Source organism: Terrapene carolina, unplaced genomic scaffold (assembly GCF_002925995.2).
Source record: "Terrapene carolina triunguis isolate 2854851 unplaced genomic scaffold, T_m_triunguis-2.0 Scaffold139, whole genome shotgun sequence".
NCBI lineage: Eukaryota > Metazoa > Chordata > Testudines > Emydidae > Terrapene > Terrapene triunguis.
Window position 1 is genome coordinate 7,377,645 of NW_020664490.1, and position 16,989 is coordinate 7,394,633.

The following is a 16,989-nucleotide window of genomic DNA, read 5'->3' on the forward strand; positions in this document are numbered from 1 at the left end:
AATTGCATTCAAAAATAAAACAATGTAAAATTCAGAGCCTACAAGTCCACTCAGTCCTACTTCAACCAATCGCTGGTGGTTCCCAGCATCGGAGTGGTGCTCTTTTAAGACTTCCGAAAGCATGCTCTACTCCTCGTCCCTCTCAGATTTTGGAAGGCAGTTCAGAGTCTTAAACTTTGGGTCGAGTGCTGTAGCTATTTTTAGAAATCTCACATTGGTACCTTCTTTGCGTTTTGTCAGACCTGCAGTAACAGTGTTCATAAATCAAACAACATGAGCTGGGTCATCATCCGAGACTGCTATAACATGAAATATATGGCAGAATGCGGGTAAAACAGAGCAGGGGACATACAGTTCTCCCCAAAGGAGTTCAGTCACAAATTTAATTAACGTACTATTTTTTTAACGAACATCATCAGCATGGAAGCTTGTCTTCTGGAATGGTGGCTGAAGTATGAAGGGGCATACTAATGTTTAGCATATCTGGCATGTAAATACCTTGCAAAGCTGACTACAAAAATGCCATGCAAACGCATGTTCTCATTTCAGGTGACATTGTAGATAAGAAGCAGGCAGCAGTATCTCCCGTAAATGTAAACAAGCTTGTTTGTCTTAGCGATTGGCTAAAAAAGAAGTAGGACTGAGTGGACTTGTAGGCTCTAAAGTTTTACATTGTTTTGTTTTTGAGTGCAGTTATGTAACCAAAAAAAATCTACATTTGTAAATTACACTTTCACGATAAAGATTGCACAGTACTTGTATGAGGTACATTGAAAAATACTATTTCTTTTATCTATCATTTTTACAGTGCAAATATTTGTAATAAAAAATAATATAAAATGAGCACTGTACGCTTTGTATTCTGTGTTGTAATAGAAATTGATATGTTTGAAAATGTAGAAAAACATCCAAAAATGTTTAATAAATGTCAATTGGTATTCTATTGTTTAACAGTGCGATTAATCGCGATTAATTTTTTTAATCGCAGTTAATTTTTTTTGAGTTAATTGTGTAAGTTAACTGCGATTAATCGACAGTCCTAATTCAAACCATTTCAGATAATATTTGTACAACATGTTGACTATGTAAAGTGCTTTATGAATACTAAATATACCTGTTATAATTTCAGAGTTCAAGTTAAGTATTAATTTCGAGTAATATTCAATGTGGATTTTTATTAGTAATAATGATAAAGCTTGAAAATATAATCAAACCTAGTATTTCTCATAATTTATGTGCCTTTGCTAATAGCCACTTCTGGTTTGGTCCTAATACAAATACTATACTAGTCTGCAGACTTTGAGGGTAGCTCAAGGGAGGGACCAGTAGATTGGCAATTAAATGGACCAATGGCTAAGAGCCATCTGTAGAAGACAGAGAGGGGTCTGTGACCATTATTTCAGCCCAAAGGCTGTGTGATAGAGGCACATGATGGACAGAATCTCAGTTAGGTACCCAAAGGCTAAAACAACTGAGCAGCACACCAGATGAAGGGGAAACAAGAGACTTTACTGGTTCAAACTCTTCTGAAAAAAACCAACACAGATGTTGTTCTCAGCCTCAAATGTTACCCAGTCCAACTGGTCATTCTATCTAAGTTTAAATTTTGTCATTTTTAAATGTGTGTAGTATATAATAAATTTATTGGGTATATGCTTAATATCAGTGCATAAAAATGGAATAAGATTTGTATTAAAAAAAAGTCCGACAGGTTAATTGAAGATGAAATTTTTGTCTAGATTTGAATAGGATTGGTTTCCATAGTGATTCTTAATTGCACTATATCTCATCTGTTTTATGCTAACACAGGCACTTAGGATGTCTGAAATCTTTAATAGTATTTTAAAAGGTGGGTCATTTAGAAATAAGTTTTAAACAAATTTTAAGATTAAATTCTGTACAATGATAATTTTATATGTTTTTCTGTGTGCTAGTACTATATTTGGGCATCAAGTAGCTGTGTGTTTCCACATCTTTTTGTGATGCTCAGTACCAAAGCTATAAATCTTGGCATGCACTAAGAGTGGATATGCAGCCCAAACTTCCTTTATAGGTTGTGCTCCAAGAAAAAATTAGAAGGATTTGTAGAGTTAAGACTTAACTGGCTGAAATCTATTGTTTGCTTGTGTTTTTCTTCTAGAACAAGGACCCCAAAATGGCTCGAGTTGCACTGGAGTCTCTGTACAGACTACTGTGGGTTTACATGATTAGAATTAAATGTGAAAGCAATACAGCTACCCAGAGGTAAAGTTTTGCAGTTGTAATTGTAACCAGGCCCCTTTGCTGTGGATGTTTCCATTGTAGAAGTCCAGTGGCTCCACTGAGTGTCCTTGACCTAGAAGAGATTCTGCTGTCAAATGTGAACAATAAAATGTTCCTTTTTGTGACATTTAACAATTTTTCTCCTGCTTTTTGCAATTACTATACCAAAAGCTTTTGCTTTTGGAAGAGCCGGAATATAGACAGACTCACTCTTTGCTTCTGGAAATAGTGGAAATAGAAAGAGAAGTGTGTTATTGGCAGGATTGTGGATGCTTGCCGCACAATAACAAAATAGCAATAGCTCAGTCAAATGTAGAAACAAAGAAACAGAGCAAGGTACTATTGTACCTTTTAATTTGGAAAAGCCTTTCCATACTTGAGGCTTTCTAAATGAGATTTCCAGACAGAATTTGGGATAATTAAACAAGAAGATACACCTGCCACTCATCTGCAAGGAATGGAACTGTGCTGATGCTTGCTTTTTTCTTTTCTTAGTCGACTTATAACCATTGTCACAACGCTATTCCCAAAAGGGTCCCGTGGTGTGGTGCCAAGGGATATGCCTCTAAACATCTTTGTGAAAATTATACAGTTCATTGCACAGGTATGGAAAAGAACTGTGTCCAAGTAATGAATAATTTATTTTCCTAATAAATTATTAATGGCAGAATAAACTCGGTATTGTGTCACTTTATTCATCCCTCACTGTTGATAGCCTTCTCCTAGGCAATGGTAAATTGTGGGTGTGGATTAGGCTAGAAATGATAGTGAAGTCACACTGGTGTAGAACAAGGGAAAGTGACAGGATCAGTTCCAGTAATGCCATTTTAATGCACCAGGGACTGACACACAAAATGTTATTTAGTATTAATGGGAGTTTACCACATAAATTCTGCACTCATCAATGGAAGGCTAGTCTCCTCTGTGGCTCCAGTTCAGCAAACCATCCCCATTTAGCCAGGGCCGCCTGGGGGGGGGGGCAAGTGGGGCAATTTACCCCAGGCCCTGGGCCCCACAGGGGCCCCCACGAGAATATAGTATTCTATAGTATTGCAACTTTTTTTTATGGAAGGGGCCCCCAAAATTGCTTTGCCCCAGGCCCCCTGAATCCTCTGGGCAGCCCTGCATTTAGCAAAGCACTTACATGTGTGCTTAAAATTAAGCCCTCGCTTAAGTACTTTGCTAAATGGGGATGCACTTAAGCATATACTTAAATGCTTTGCTGAATTTTAGATGCTTTGCATCTGTGAATAGACTTTTGTTTTATAAAATAGCACATTAGTACTACAATTGCTCAAGTGAAATTTAAATAATTAAAAAAGAGACTTTTAAAGTCGCTCATTTAGGTACCTAAATTAAATGGCCAGATTTTCAAAAGTGCTCAATACTCAGCAACTTCTGTTTAGATAGGAGTTGGAATAGGAGCTGAGCTCTACTGAAAGTCTGGAACAAGTTGTGGGTGCTGTACACTTTTGAAAATCTGATCCTAAATAAATTTAAATAAATCCTGATGACATCCTGCTTCAATATTTCTATTGCCTTTAACAAAAGAAGCAATTTCATATGATTTGTAACAATTTTTTCCATTTTAGGAACGTTTAGATTTTGCAATGAAAGAAATTATCTTTGACTTTCTTTGTGTTGGAAAACCAGCAAAAGCTTTCAGTCTCAATCCAGAGGTATGACATATATGCACACTTTTTACTGAAATATGTATTTATTGCATTATGTTCAGCTTCAATTTGATTGCTCAGAATAATTTATATTCTTCTTCACGTGCTTGTTCATGTCAATTCCAATCAGGTGTGCGCGTGCTGTGCACGACAGCTGGAAGATTTTTCCCCTGGCAGTATCCGTAGAGTCGGCCTGGGCGCCCCCTGGAGTCGCGCCTACATGGCGCCCAATATAGCGCCCTGCCAACCCAACCATCCCTCAGTTCCTTCTTACTGCCAGTGATGACTAGCTGGAACGTCCCTTGCTCTTGCTTCTGCAAGCGCCCCTAGAAGTCTCCCACTGTCATTTCTATACAGTTAGATTCTTAGTTAGTAGTATTAGCAGTGTTAGTAGTTTCTCTAAGTTTCCGTTGCAGGGTTCCTCCCCCCTCATCCCCCACCCCGTTTCGTCCTTTGGCACCAGGGTATGCCTCGGTCGCCGGGATTCAAACCGTGTGAAGTCTGCGGGGTAAATTGATGCCAAGGAGCGACTCGTACACTTCTTGTTTGAAGTGCCCTGATGAGAGTCACCAAAGGGACAAGTGCCGCATTTGCAAAGGGTTTCGGCCGAGGAACCTTAAGGATCGTGAGCAGAGACTTAGAATTGTTCTTATGGAGGCAGCCCTCCGTCCGACCCAGAGTCGGCGGAGCCCGTGCCGAGTGCCTCCTCTGTGCGCAGCGCACCGGCACCGACAGCATGCAAGCCGGTACCAAGGAAGGAGGCTAAGGACTCCTGACACCGAGTGCCAAGTATAAGACTTCTGGTAGCCACCGGTCTTCATCCACGGTGCTCCAGAAGAAAAAGAGGCAGGAGAGAGGGCGCTCTCCCCATCCTAAGCCTTAGGAGCCAGTGACAGGGAGGCCTCAGCCCATCCAGCCTACGTTGGGCCCGGCACCTCCCAGGGGGGTCCAGTCAAGTAAGGCCCACTACCATTCTCCGGACTGTCATGGCCGGAATATTCAACTCCCCTCCTCTCCAGAGACTTTTGAGGTGGCACAGGACCTTTTTCGCTTCACAGCACTGCCTTCTCCAAGGTGGGATGAGGCACTGGTCATAACCCGCCCACCTATCCCATCTAGGGGCAAGCCGGAGATGATGTTGCACCGCTCCCCATCTCGATGATGCCACTCCCTGGTGCCGGCCGCCCACATGGGGGGACTGCACCAATCCTCAGGGGCCCGGCATTGCTCGTCTGCACGACCCATTACCTCTCCTCTGTGGTCTTCCATTTTGGAGACCTCGGAGTCTGAGGCAGAGTCCTATCAGTCAGATAGGTCCAGCAGCAGGAGGTCTAGATCTTGGCGACACCACCAGCCTCCTCTAGCGCCGTGGCCACCTCAATGGTAACCACCAGCTCAGTGGCTCTTTTGGACTCCCTGGGCCTATCATTAAGCCCAGGGTCAGAGCCAGGCATTGAGATCCAGGTCGGCGTTGGTCATGTCGGCATCCTTCACCCCCACACAGCAGCTGGCACCGGAGACGCCACCGATACCTCTGCCTGCCGCTTATTCCTCCACGCCGGTGACCACCCCGGCACCGGCAAGCACCATGGCACCGACGACCATCTCGGCACGGACCTCCTCGGCACCGGGAACTGCGACATCGGCGTTATAGCAGCCCAATGGACAACGTGACCATCTTGGGGCTGAGGGCAGTGACCAAGGCCATGTGCTGGTGCTCTCGGCCTCCTCCTCCCCAGATGAGGCTGTTGTGGGCACGTCAACGGACTCCGCCTTGGAAGATAGCAGGGTCCTGCAACAGTTGTTGTTCAAGGTGGCCCAGAACCTGGGGATCCAGGCAGAGGAGCTGGTAGAAGATGCTGTTCCCAGGGTGGACATCCTCACCCCCTCTGGGCCCTCGCACATTGTGCTGCCACTCATCAAAACTATAACTGAGACCACAATAAGTTTGTGGCAGACGCCGGCCTCTTTGCCCCCTACAGCGAAGAGAAAAGAGAGAAGCTATTTCATCCCCTCAAGGGGATATGAGCATCTCTATTCCCACCCTCCACTCAACTCTTTGGTGGTGGATGCTGCAAACTAAAGGGAGCGTCAGGGGTTTCAGGGACCCTCCCCTAAAAATCAGGAGGCGAAAAAGGTGGACTTGTTCGGGAGAAAAGTCTACTCCACCAGTGGTTTGGAGCTCCGCATTTCAAACCAACAGGCCATCATTAGTCGGTACTCCTTTAACACCTGTGGAGCAATGGCCAAGTTTGCCGAGCTATTGCCACCAGACGCCCGCTCCAAAATTAATGCCTTGGTGGAGGAAGACAAACTCATTTCTAGGCCTCCTTGCAGGCGGTTCTTGATTGTGCTGACACAGCAGCCCAAACCATGGCTACAGGGATGGCCATGAGACGGTCCTCTTGGCTCAAGGTCTCTGGGCTTCCTTACAAAGTCCAAGAGACATCCAAGACCTACCCTTTGAAGGTCAGGCCCTTTTCTCTGAAAAGACAGACAGGATACTGCACAGTTTAAAATACTCAAGAGCCACCCTCAAGTACCTGGGCATACACATCCCCACTACACAGTGCAGGCACTTCAGGCTGCAGCCTCCTCAGCAGTTTTACCAACAAAACCGACAGGTTGGTTCCTGGAGGAGGAATAGGGGTGGCAGGAAAAGGCCACACCCATCCTCAGGTCAGAGCTCTGGCCAATCCAAGCCACCTTTGAGCCCCAAACTGGCCTTTTGAAGGTGTGGTCGAGGACCGCACACCAGGACAAGAACTGGATCTACCCCGCCTTACCTTTTTGTCTTGACTGTCCCCCTTCTACCGTGCATGGTCCAATATCACTTTGGAATGCTGGATGGTCCGCACAGTAAAGAGGGGATACTCCATCCAATTCTGTGCCCTTCTGCCCTTCCACCCCCCTTCCCAGTCCCTCTTCAGGGATACTTCTCACAAGCAACTCCTTATACAGGAGGTGCACTCGCTCCTTTCACTGGGGCAGTGGAAGAGGTTCCTCAGGAGCAGAAGGGGAAGGGTTTCTATTCCCGGTATTTCCTAATACCAAAAGCCAAAGGTGGGCTCAAGCCCATCCTAGACCTGCGAGAACTCAACAAGTTCATGAAGAAGCTCAAGTTCCATGTGGTTTCTTTGGCCTCCATCATCCCATCATTAGATCCAGGAGACTGGTATGCTGCCCTCGACTTGAAGGACGCGTACTTTCACATAGCAATAACTCCGTCCCACAGAAAATACCTCATGATTGTGGTGAGCAGCACCCACTACCATTTCACAGTCCTCCCTTTCAGCCTGTCAGCAGCACCTCACATGTTCACTAAGTGCATGGCAGTCGTGGCCGCGTTCCTGCGCAGGCGGCAGGTACAGGTGTTCCCATACCTCGATGACTGGCTCATCAAGGGCCACACCAGATCTCAAATGGAGGCACAAGTCGACTTCATAAGAACAACATTTGACAAACTGGGCCTCCTTCTGAACGAGGGGAAATCAACGCTCTCCCCGGGTTCAGAAGATAGAGTTTATAGGGGAAGTACTGGAGTTGACACAAGCCAGGGCATACCTCCTGGAAGCAAGGTTTCGGTCCCTCGGTGACATCATAAGAGGTCTCAGGCAGTTCGCCACCACCACAGCAAGGAATTGCCTGAAACTTCTAGGACACACGGCCGCTTGTACCTTTGTGGTGCAACACACCAGGCTCAGACTCTGGCCTCTCCAATTGTGGCTAACCTCGATGTATCGGCCGGCTCGGGACAGTTTGGACAGGGTTGTGACTCTACCTCGCTCATCCTCGATGCCCTCCAGTGGTGGCTCGACCCACAGGTAGTATGTGTGGGAGCCCATACTACCAGCCCTCAGCCATCTCTCTTCCTAGTGACAGATGCGTCAGTTATGGGCTGGGGAGCACATTTGGGAGACCTCAGGACACAAGGCCTCTGGTCTCAGGCGGAACTCGTTCTCCACATCAACGTCAGAGAGCTGAGAGCAGTACTCCTGGTGTGTCAGACTTTCCGAGCCCACTTAACAGGGAGATGTGTATCAGTTATGACAGACAACACCATGGTGATGTTTTATATCAACAAGTTGGGGGGTGCACACTCCTCTCTCCTGTGCCAGGAAGCCCTCATGCTGTGGGACTTCTATGTAGAGCATTCGATACACCTGCAAGCATTGTACCTCCCTGGAGTATAGAACGAGTTGGAGGAGCATCTCAGCAGGTTGTTCCAAGGCCACGAGTGGTCCCTTTGCCCGGACATTGCGAACTCAGGGGTTTTCCCCAGATAGACCTGTTCACCACGCGACGCAACAGGAAGTGCCAGAAGTTTTGCTCCTTCCTGAATCACAGCCTGGGCTCCATTGCAGATGCGTTCCTCCTCCCATGGGGAGGCCATCCCCTATACGCGTTTCTACCCATACCACTCATTCACAAGGTGCTCCTCAAGGTAGGGAGGGAGCAAGCTTCGGTGATATTGATAGCTCCAGCCTGGCCCCGCCAGCACTGGTACACATCGCTCTTGCAAATGCTCTAGTCACCTTGCTGCTCTTCCCGGACTTACTAACTCAGGACCACAGCCGTCTCCAACACCCAAACCTCGAGTCGCTGCATCTCACAGCGTGGAAGCTCCGTGACTGAATCCGGCGGAGCTCTCTTGCTCGGACCAGGTTAGACAAGTCATCCTAGGCAGTAGGAAGCCTTCTACCAGAGCTACCTATCTTGCCAAGTGGAAGAGATTTTCAGTCTGGTCGGCACAGCACCGTTCATTTCTGACGCTTGTCTCCGTGCCACTTATATTAGACTATCTCCTCCATCTCAAGCAGCAGGGGCTGTCCATGTCATCAGTAAAGGTTCACTTGGCCGCCATGTCTGCCTTCTATCCAGGCGCGGAGGGCCGGTCAATCTTCATCAACCCTATGGTCAGCCGTTTCCTGAAAGGTCTTGACAGGCTATACCTGCATGTCAGGCAGCCGGTCCCGGCCTGGGATCTCAATCTGGTCCTGTCCAAATTAATGGGGCCACCCTTCAAACCACTGGCAACTTGTTCCCTGCTTTACCTGTCATAGAAGGTGGCATTTCTGGTAGTGATAACCTCAGCCAGGAGGGTGTCCAAGCTCAAGGCCCTAACATCAGAGCGCCCTTAAATGGTGTTCTATAAGGACAAGATTCAGCTCAGGCCACATCCTGCATTCCTCCTGAAGGTTGTCTCCCAGTTTCATATCAACCAGGACATCTTCCTCCCAGTCTTCTATTCTAAACCACACTCGAGTGGCAGGGAGCAGAGGCTTCACTCATTGGACATCTGCAGACCATTAGCCGTTTACATTGAAAGAATGAAACTGTTCCAGAAGTCCATTCAACTGTTTGTGGCTGTGGCAGACAGGATAAAAGGTCTTCCAGTCTCCTCTCAATGAATTTTGTTGTGGATTTCATCCTGCATCCGAGAGTGCTACAACCTGGCAGTGGTGCTTGCCCCTCCAATCACCGCACACTCCACCAGGGCGCAGGCCTTTTCAGCCGCTTTCCTGGTTCAGGTTCCTACTCAGGAAATATGCAGGGCAGCGACGTGGTCCTCCATACGCAGTTTCACCACACATTACGCAATCACCCAGCAGGCCAGAGACAACGTGGCCTTTGATAGAGTGGTACTACGATCAATGGACGACTCCAACTCTGCCTCCTGAACTTTGGCTTGTGATTCACCTGATTGGAATTGACATGAACAAGCACTCGAAGAAGAAAAAATGGTTACTCACCTTATCGTAACTGTTGTTCTTCAAGATGTGGTGTTCATGTCCATTCCAATACCCTCCCTTCTACCACTCTGTCAGAGTCCCCAGCAAGAAGGAACTGAGGGGAGGTCGGGTTGGCAGGGCCCTATATTGGATGCCATATAGGCGCGACTCCAGGGATGCCCAGCAACCCTACGGATACTGCTAGGGGGAAAATCTTCTGGCTATCGTGCACGCAGCACGCGCACACCTGATTTGGAATGGACATGAACAACACATCTCAAAGAACAACAGTTACGAGAAGGTGAGTAACCGTTTTTTATTTTAGCCTTATTCAATACAAGATATGATGCACTGTAGGAAATATTGTTGAATGGTTATACCATAGATTTTTTGTAATTGCCACAACGGTATGAAGTTTGCATTATAGATATAAATATATGTGCTAACATTTAATGTAGTTGAGTAGAAACATTATTTTATTCTGTTCAGATTTTGGCAAAGGGAAATATCTCTGTAAATTAATTTATTCCAATTTGGTATAGCAACATTTTATTTCTGATTAAATGTGATTTTTGAAATGTGAAAAGGGTGGTAATTATTTGATTATGCTATTCATTCAAATTTGAACTTTACAGAGAATGAATATTGGTCTGAGAGCTTTCTTGGTGATTGCTGATAGCTTGCAGCAAAAAGATGGCGAACCTCCAATGCCAGTTACTGGAGCTGTCCTTCCCTCTGGAAACACTCTAAGAGTGAAGAAAACGTACTTAAGCAAAACTCTCACAGAGGAGGAAGCTAAAATGATAGGTCAGTAACAGGCATGTAATAATGTGAAAACTTATAATGACCAGTGTAACCATGTACAATACTCCTAAGTGAATATATAGAAAATTTTAATATAGATATGTATTTAATTGTATTTTTATTTATCATCTATTTTCAGTTAAATATATCCTTTAGACTGATTAATTCTATTTTCTTAAATTTAAGCTTATTGGGATATATTTCATAATTCATTGAGTATGTAGGTAAATCGATAAATCTTCTGAATGCTGAATATTTGTTTGTTTATTCAGTTTCCCTGCTAGTAATTGAAATACAGTGTTTGTACTCCACATGTATCCACCAGTTTGAGAAACACCATCAGTCGTAGAGTATCTATATTTTAAGTACTGGAAGAAACTTTTAAGTGCAAGTACAGTATAATTCCCCACCAATGAAAAAGACTTTTGTGTACTATAGTATATAATCATGATAATAAAAACCATAAAAATGTAAGGCCCAATCCTATAAACAATTACTACTAGGTATTAGTGCTAATCATATTTATTTCAATTACTACTCGCGTTAGTAAGCTCTGCAGCTAGTAGTAAAAGTCTGCAGGATTGAATTCTTGTTACTAATTTATTTCTTGTTACTATAGTTTTGCAGCAAAATATTTAGCACCAGTCTGGTTTCCACTTAGTGAGGCTGCATTCACTTTTTTGTTTTATAAACAGAATTCTAATTCTGAAATGAAATGGAGAGTCAATTATTCATGTTCAATGTAATATAAAATCATGGTAGATTACTTATTCATATGTTTCCCACTCTACCAGGGGATTTAGAGCATATGAAGAAGTTGAATGTTGAGGTCATTTCAGAGTTCTGAAACTACGCTGGCTTTATCTGCTAAAAAGTGAAATGGTTAGAGAAAAGCAGATTAAGAAATACTTCTTGATTGGTGGTGATTTATATAAAGTTTCCTTGGGATTCTTTGAAAAGCTCAGCCTAATAGGATAAAAGTAGGAAGCGTTATATTTTGAGGTTTACATTTTTAATTGTGAAAATTATATCTACTTTTAAATTATCTGATTTCCATTGGCTAGTGTATATCAGCATGAAACTAATATTGTATTTAATACAAAACAGCATGACCTAATTTTTCATACCAAAAGAGTATTTTGAGAGCTAGTTCAAATCCAATTTTTGTGTTAATTTTAAGACTAGCTGCTTGCTCAAAACCTTTATTTTTGTCATTTTTTTTAAAGCTCTCAAAGTCTCAGAGGGTGGCTAAATATATAATAAAGCTTTTCAGGACGTGGACTAGAATTATACAAAATTCAGTTTCCATTTAACCACTTACAGCCAGATTTCAGTTACTAAGCTACTAAGGCTGTGTTAGTATCTTTCTCCATAAGTAGTCCAAATCATTGGGACTACTCTCAGAGTAAGGTACTACTCACCATGAGAGAGGATGGCTGATCTGGCTCTGAATAAGGATGTAGTAGTTGAGGCAATAGGTTACATCATAGTTAAAACTTAGTGTTGTTTTACTTCTTGTAGCACTACTGGAATAAGCTCTCCCGTCTTCAAAATGCCTGAATCTCTATTAATATTATGTTCTTCTTTAAAAATTGAAATATATATTTTACAGGTATGTCATTGTATTATTCTCAAGTAAGAAAAGCTGTGGACAACATACTAAGACATCTTGATAAAGAAGTCGGACGATGTATGATGCTAACTAACATACAGATGTTAAACAAGGAACCTGAAGACATGATCACGTAAGTGTTAAATAAAAGTAAAGCAAAATCCTGTATGATTGAAAAAAAACTCAGAAGGAACTTTTGCTTTATTTTTTCCAACCAGTCTCAAGTTCTGTCTTAGCTGTCATAGGGACAGAGTGTAACAAGTACAGTTTGCTAATGCATACACTTAGTGCCTTTTGTGAAATCCACCATTTGTGGGTCCAGCAGGAACGGTCAGTGATGTCACCCCCTCTCTTCATCAGAAAATATAGCTTTGTTTTCCTGGATTTTAGTATTTATTTGCATGCATGTGGTAATTTTGGGAATTGGATTTACTTCCCCAAAGCAGCCAAAATTACCTCAGAATTTTAGGAATGGGAAGGTAGTGTAAAAAGCACCAGTGTCCACAGTGCAGGCCTATCAGCAGAGTATGCAAAGGAATGACTCAGACCACTGTTGCTAAATATTTCTGCCATCACTGAACTTCAAAATGGTGGCAGTAAATTTTGAGAACTACAGTTAATAGTAAAGAAGTTTTGAAATTTCCCCTCAATGTCCATGACACCAGTCAAAAATCAAACCTTCATTACAGTCCCAAGTCATCTTGTGGTGATGGCCTCAAATTTAAGAGGGTTAAAAGGAGCATTTCTTCACTGGTGCATTCATAAATACATCCAGTATGAGTCATTGAACAAGTTCTCTGAGTGTTCTATGGGAAAGGGATTTTTACTAGATACAGAGCAATCTGAGGTGTCATGTGATGAAGGAAGCAGGGCGGCCCATTGCAGAGAACTGCCTTGATGGAAAGAGGAGTCAGATCATTGGACAGACGTTGCCCATCCTTGTTGTGGAAGGGACAGAGCGAGTTCTTGTACAATCAGAGAGCCAGCCCTTTAAGGGAGGCTTGTCCCTTGTAGGGAAGGAGGCCATTGGAGAGATATGGCAGTAGAGAGGCAACTGGACTGTTGTGGATTTTTAATAGGTTTGTCAGACAAAATGGCCAACTTACCAGCAGTACAACTTACCAATCAACTCCACTAATTGGCTGAAATCCAGCTGTTGTTACAGCTGTGAATAATCTTTGTGTTGTAACTGCCTTTCTTCTGTCCTCCTTTGTTAGTTCCCATTGCTCTGTTAGTCTAAATTAGATTGTAAGCTCTTCTGGTCAGGAACCTTGTCATCTTTTATTTCTATTAAACGTCATGCACACTAATGTTACTATGTAAATAATAATAATGCTATTTCAGCATCAAAGTATTATGCTTGGTATGTTTTTTCATATCGCGATACCCAGAATGCTCTTCAGTGCTCACAGCCATTTCAAAGCATTTTGGGTGTCCAAGCTTTTTAGGAAAAATTAAAGGTCTTGACACACACACTTTTTTTCCAGCCCAGGCAGACATACTATGTCTCTTGTTAAGAGGGGGAAAAAAAGGGGAGATAGTTTGACTCCCTGCCATGCTAGTCATGGGAGCCCCAAACCCTCTTTCTCTGCTCCTTTAAAGAATGCCTCCTTTAAATCCTTGACTAATCCATTTTATCTGATCAACGTATCCAATCCCTATGAAGTACCTCCACTGGACATCTGCTGCAAGGAGGTGCCAGTAATTTGCTTGGCTGCCTCCTCCCCATACTTAGCCAGGTATTTACTGAGGCCTTCTTTAATGTCAGCCAAAAATAGATCAGCTCTCCAGTGAGATAGGTGGACCCCATCCTCCCTGAATAAGTAAATAATTTTTACTCCTGGGAAAATGTATAGGATCTGTACCAAGTCCCTCTTGTTTCTCAACATCAAGTCTACCCCTTTACACTTTCCCAAATCATTTTCCCCAAGGTGAAGTACAGTCACATCCGGTCACCAGAGTATACAAGGGGCATCCACTGGTGCCGTATCATGCCCCTCCTGCCATGCTATCTCTGGATTGCTTCACCACTGAGGCTGAGCTGTGAACCTCCTGTCAACCTGGAAGCCAGCCTGTGCACTGTATACACAATATTGTGCCCACAGATCCACACCTGTTCTGTTCATTCCCTTTGGGGCACCTGGCATTGGCCACTATCAGAAGACAGGATACGGGGCTAGATGGACCTTTGCTCTGACTCAATATGGCCGCTCTTATGTTCCCCACTGGCTGCCTAACCCATCTGCAATTGTCTGAAATGGAAACATAAGCAAAATTATTTCTGCTTCCCAACCTGGGGTTTCACATGCATCCTGTATTCATTAGAATGCCAGCGCCCAATTGCCTGAATTGCCTTTGCCCCCAGACCCAGCTGCACCGTCGCTGTAGCCACCCTGATCCGAAATGAATAGGAAACAGATTTATGAGCTGGAAGCCCCACGTCATCAGCCCCAGCTTAAAACTATAACAGACTGGAATGTTGTGAGGGGGCTTCCGTCACTGTGAATAAAGAGGGGCCCATCTTTATTTGGTCTTATTGCAATATATGCCCTCATGGCCCCCACAGGGCAGATTCTCAGCTCGCCACCATCCTACAGTATAATGGATTGACCCCGGCCTCCCAAATCTATCTTTGACATCCTGAATGTTAAGATAGCTAATCATCCTCACAATGTAAATGCCTGAATTCCAAAGCCCTTCCCAAAGTGTCCCTCCATGGCCCAGGCACTAATTTGCTGATCCTAAAAGCCCCCAAAAATTCTACCAGGAATGCCGCCCTGACCAAGGTTGCCTCTTGTTCACAACGACATATAAGATCAGGAATTTTCACCAAAACCTTAAGTGTATTAACAGTGATGGGGCAACATGGGTCGTCTCTGGGGCCAGTGCTTGATGACTACCCCACTATAAACCTCCCAACTGAAATCCCGCCACAAGCATCTTGGTAACCATTCAGCCTACTGACAAATGTAAGTCCCAATAGGAAAGTGGAGATGGTTGATGATGCCAGCCCTTGGCTTGCCACTGACACCATGTACTGAAGTACCCAGTCCTCCAGAATTGGCCAAAGTGTGGACAGGCCCTCCCTCTCCCGAAACTGAACAAAATCATTAAAACCTCTCTCACAGTTCCTAAATGTTTGCAGAGCCTCCGATTGCTAGAGCTTGCAAATCTGTGGGTATCCGCTTTATATTTGCAGATCGCGGATGGATGCAGATCCAAATTTTATATCTAGATCCCTGCAAATCTGCGGATATCCACTTATATCCCTGGATATCCACATCCACGGACCATCTTTGCAGATCACAGATCAGATGCGGATACAAATTTTGCATCCACGCAGGGGTCTACCAATCTTTGCACTGCACTCAAAGCCATCATATGCCAAAGTTGCATACAGTATACACATTTTTTACAATTACTGTAATAATTTTTGTAGACTTTAAAGCAGAATAGAAAGGATTTTTTTTTATTTCCCACCCTCAACATGCAAACACTGTCCTTCCAGCTGAAAACAGGTGGAAGAAACTTCATCCAGAATTCATCATATTGGTTCCTGAATCAATCAGAGATCGCTGCAGAGCTATGTCAGCCATTCCTTAGTAAAATCTTGCATGTTATGTCCACAGAACCCTCACTAGCCCAGATAATGTCTGAACATGAAGTCTTGTCAGATTTGGATCCTCCCATAGGAGTGCTCTGAACAGTTGCTAAACTACTGGAACAACCTAGAGACATAATATTTATAAATATTTTCACATCTGCCATTATAGAGGTTTCTTCTTGAACTGTTAGTTCACAAGCTTCCACTCAACGCACAAACTATTAGCCCTAGTGACTGCTAGTAAAGAATTGTATACTAATTAAATGTCTAATACTGAACCTGCTTTGTCTGCCTAGAAGCCCTGCAAATTTCATCTGCAAATCAGTGGTATTGATATTAATGAAGTACTAGGACAGATCACAAGGATTAGATCGTTAAATTCTCACATGAAAAGTTATAGTTTAGAGATAATAACAATGCCTAGCTCTTACATCATGCTTTTCATAAGTGGATCTCAATGCACTTCACAAGTAAATTCAGATTTTCATAATGAGAATCTATTCAATTGAGATACACTTTAAGGTACAGATATTAAGAAATTCATCATGAAAAATAATATTCATGCATTGTACAGTGGAAGCAGAGTACATTGAACATTCATTTGGATTTGTTATTTTTGACAGTCCAAATTCAAGCTGATGAATGTATGAAAATGTGCTGAGAAATAATGGCTGCCAAGTAGGGCCACAAAACTACCATTAAATTCACATCTTCATATTATAATAAGTATAGGCTGTGTTTGTACCTGTAACATTAATAGTTTCAAGAATTCATTAAAACGATGATGTTCTCTAGTCTTGTTTAAGTGTTTCTAAATTCATGGCATCTGTGTTATTTAGCATGAGAATAAGATATCCAAATTTAATACCCTATGTAGTCTAGAGAGGGTACTGGACTGGGACTCTGGAGAGCTGGGTTCTATGACTTTGAGAAAGTCTCCTCAATTCTCTGTGCCTTGGTTTCCCATCCCATCCTTTGTCTGTTTAGACTGTAAGATTTTCAAGACAGAGTCTCTCCCTTATTATACATTTTTGTAGAATACCTACCACAGTGAGGTACTGATCTTGGTTGGGGCCTCCGGGTGCTATTGCAATACAAATAATTAATTGTGTGAAAGACCATGCCTGTTAAAATATTGTACTTTGGTTAGCTTATTTATATGGGTTACTAATGCCAGATAGCCAAACAGCAGAAGATTTGGTAAAAATAGTCAAATTAATGATCATTTTTTTTGGAGACTATTGGAAGGATTTCTACTCTACTCCTGCATTTTCACAGAAATATTTGTAATGATCATAGGAA

At 43.3% G+C, this 16,989-nt stretch overlaps 1 protein-coding gene across 1 annotated transcript in view; it reads left to right on the plus strand.

Moving 5' to 3' along the window:
• LOC112113029 (protein furry homolog) overlaps window positions 1–16,989 on the plus strand; it is a 285,155-nt gene that overhangs the window by 113,847 nt on the left and 154,319 nt on the right. The window contains exons 13-17 of the mRNA XM_029911959.1: window positions 2,141–2,244; window positions 2,758–2,866; window positions 3,855–3,941; window positions 10,303–10,474; window positions 12,084–12,216. Of these exons, the coding sequence (XP_029767819.1) occupies window positions 2,141–2,244; window positions 2,758–2,866; window positions 3,855–3,941; window positions 10,303–10,474; window positions 12,084–12,216 (605 nt within the window). The remainder of the gene's footprint in view (window positions 1–2,140; window positions 2,245–2,757; window positions 2,867–3,854; window positions 3,942–10,302; window positions 10,475–12,083; window positions 12,217–16,989) is intronic.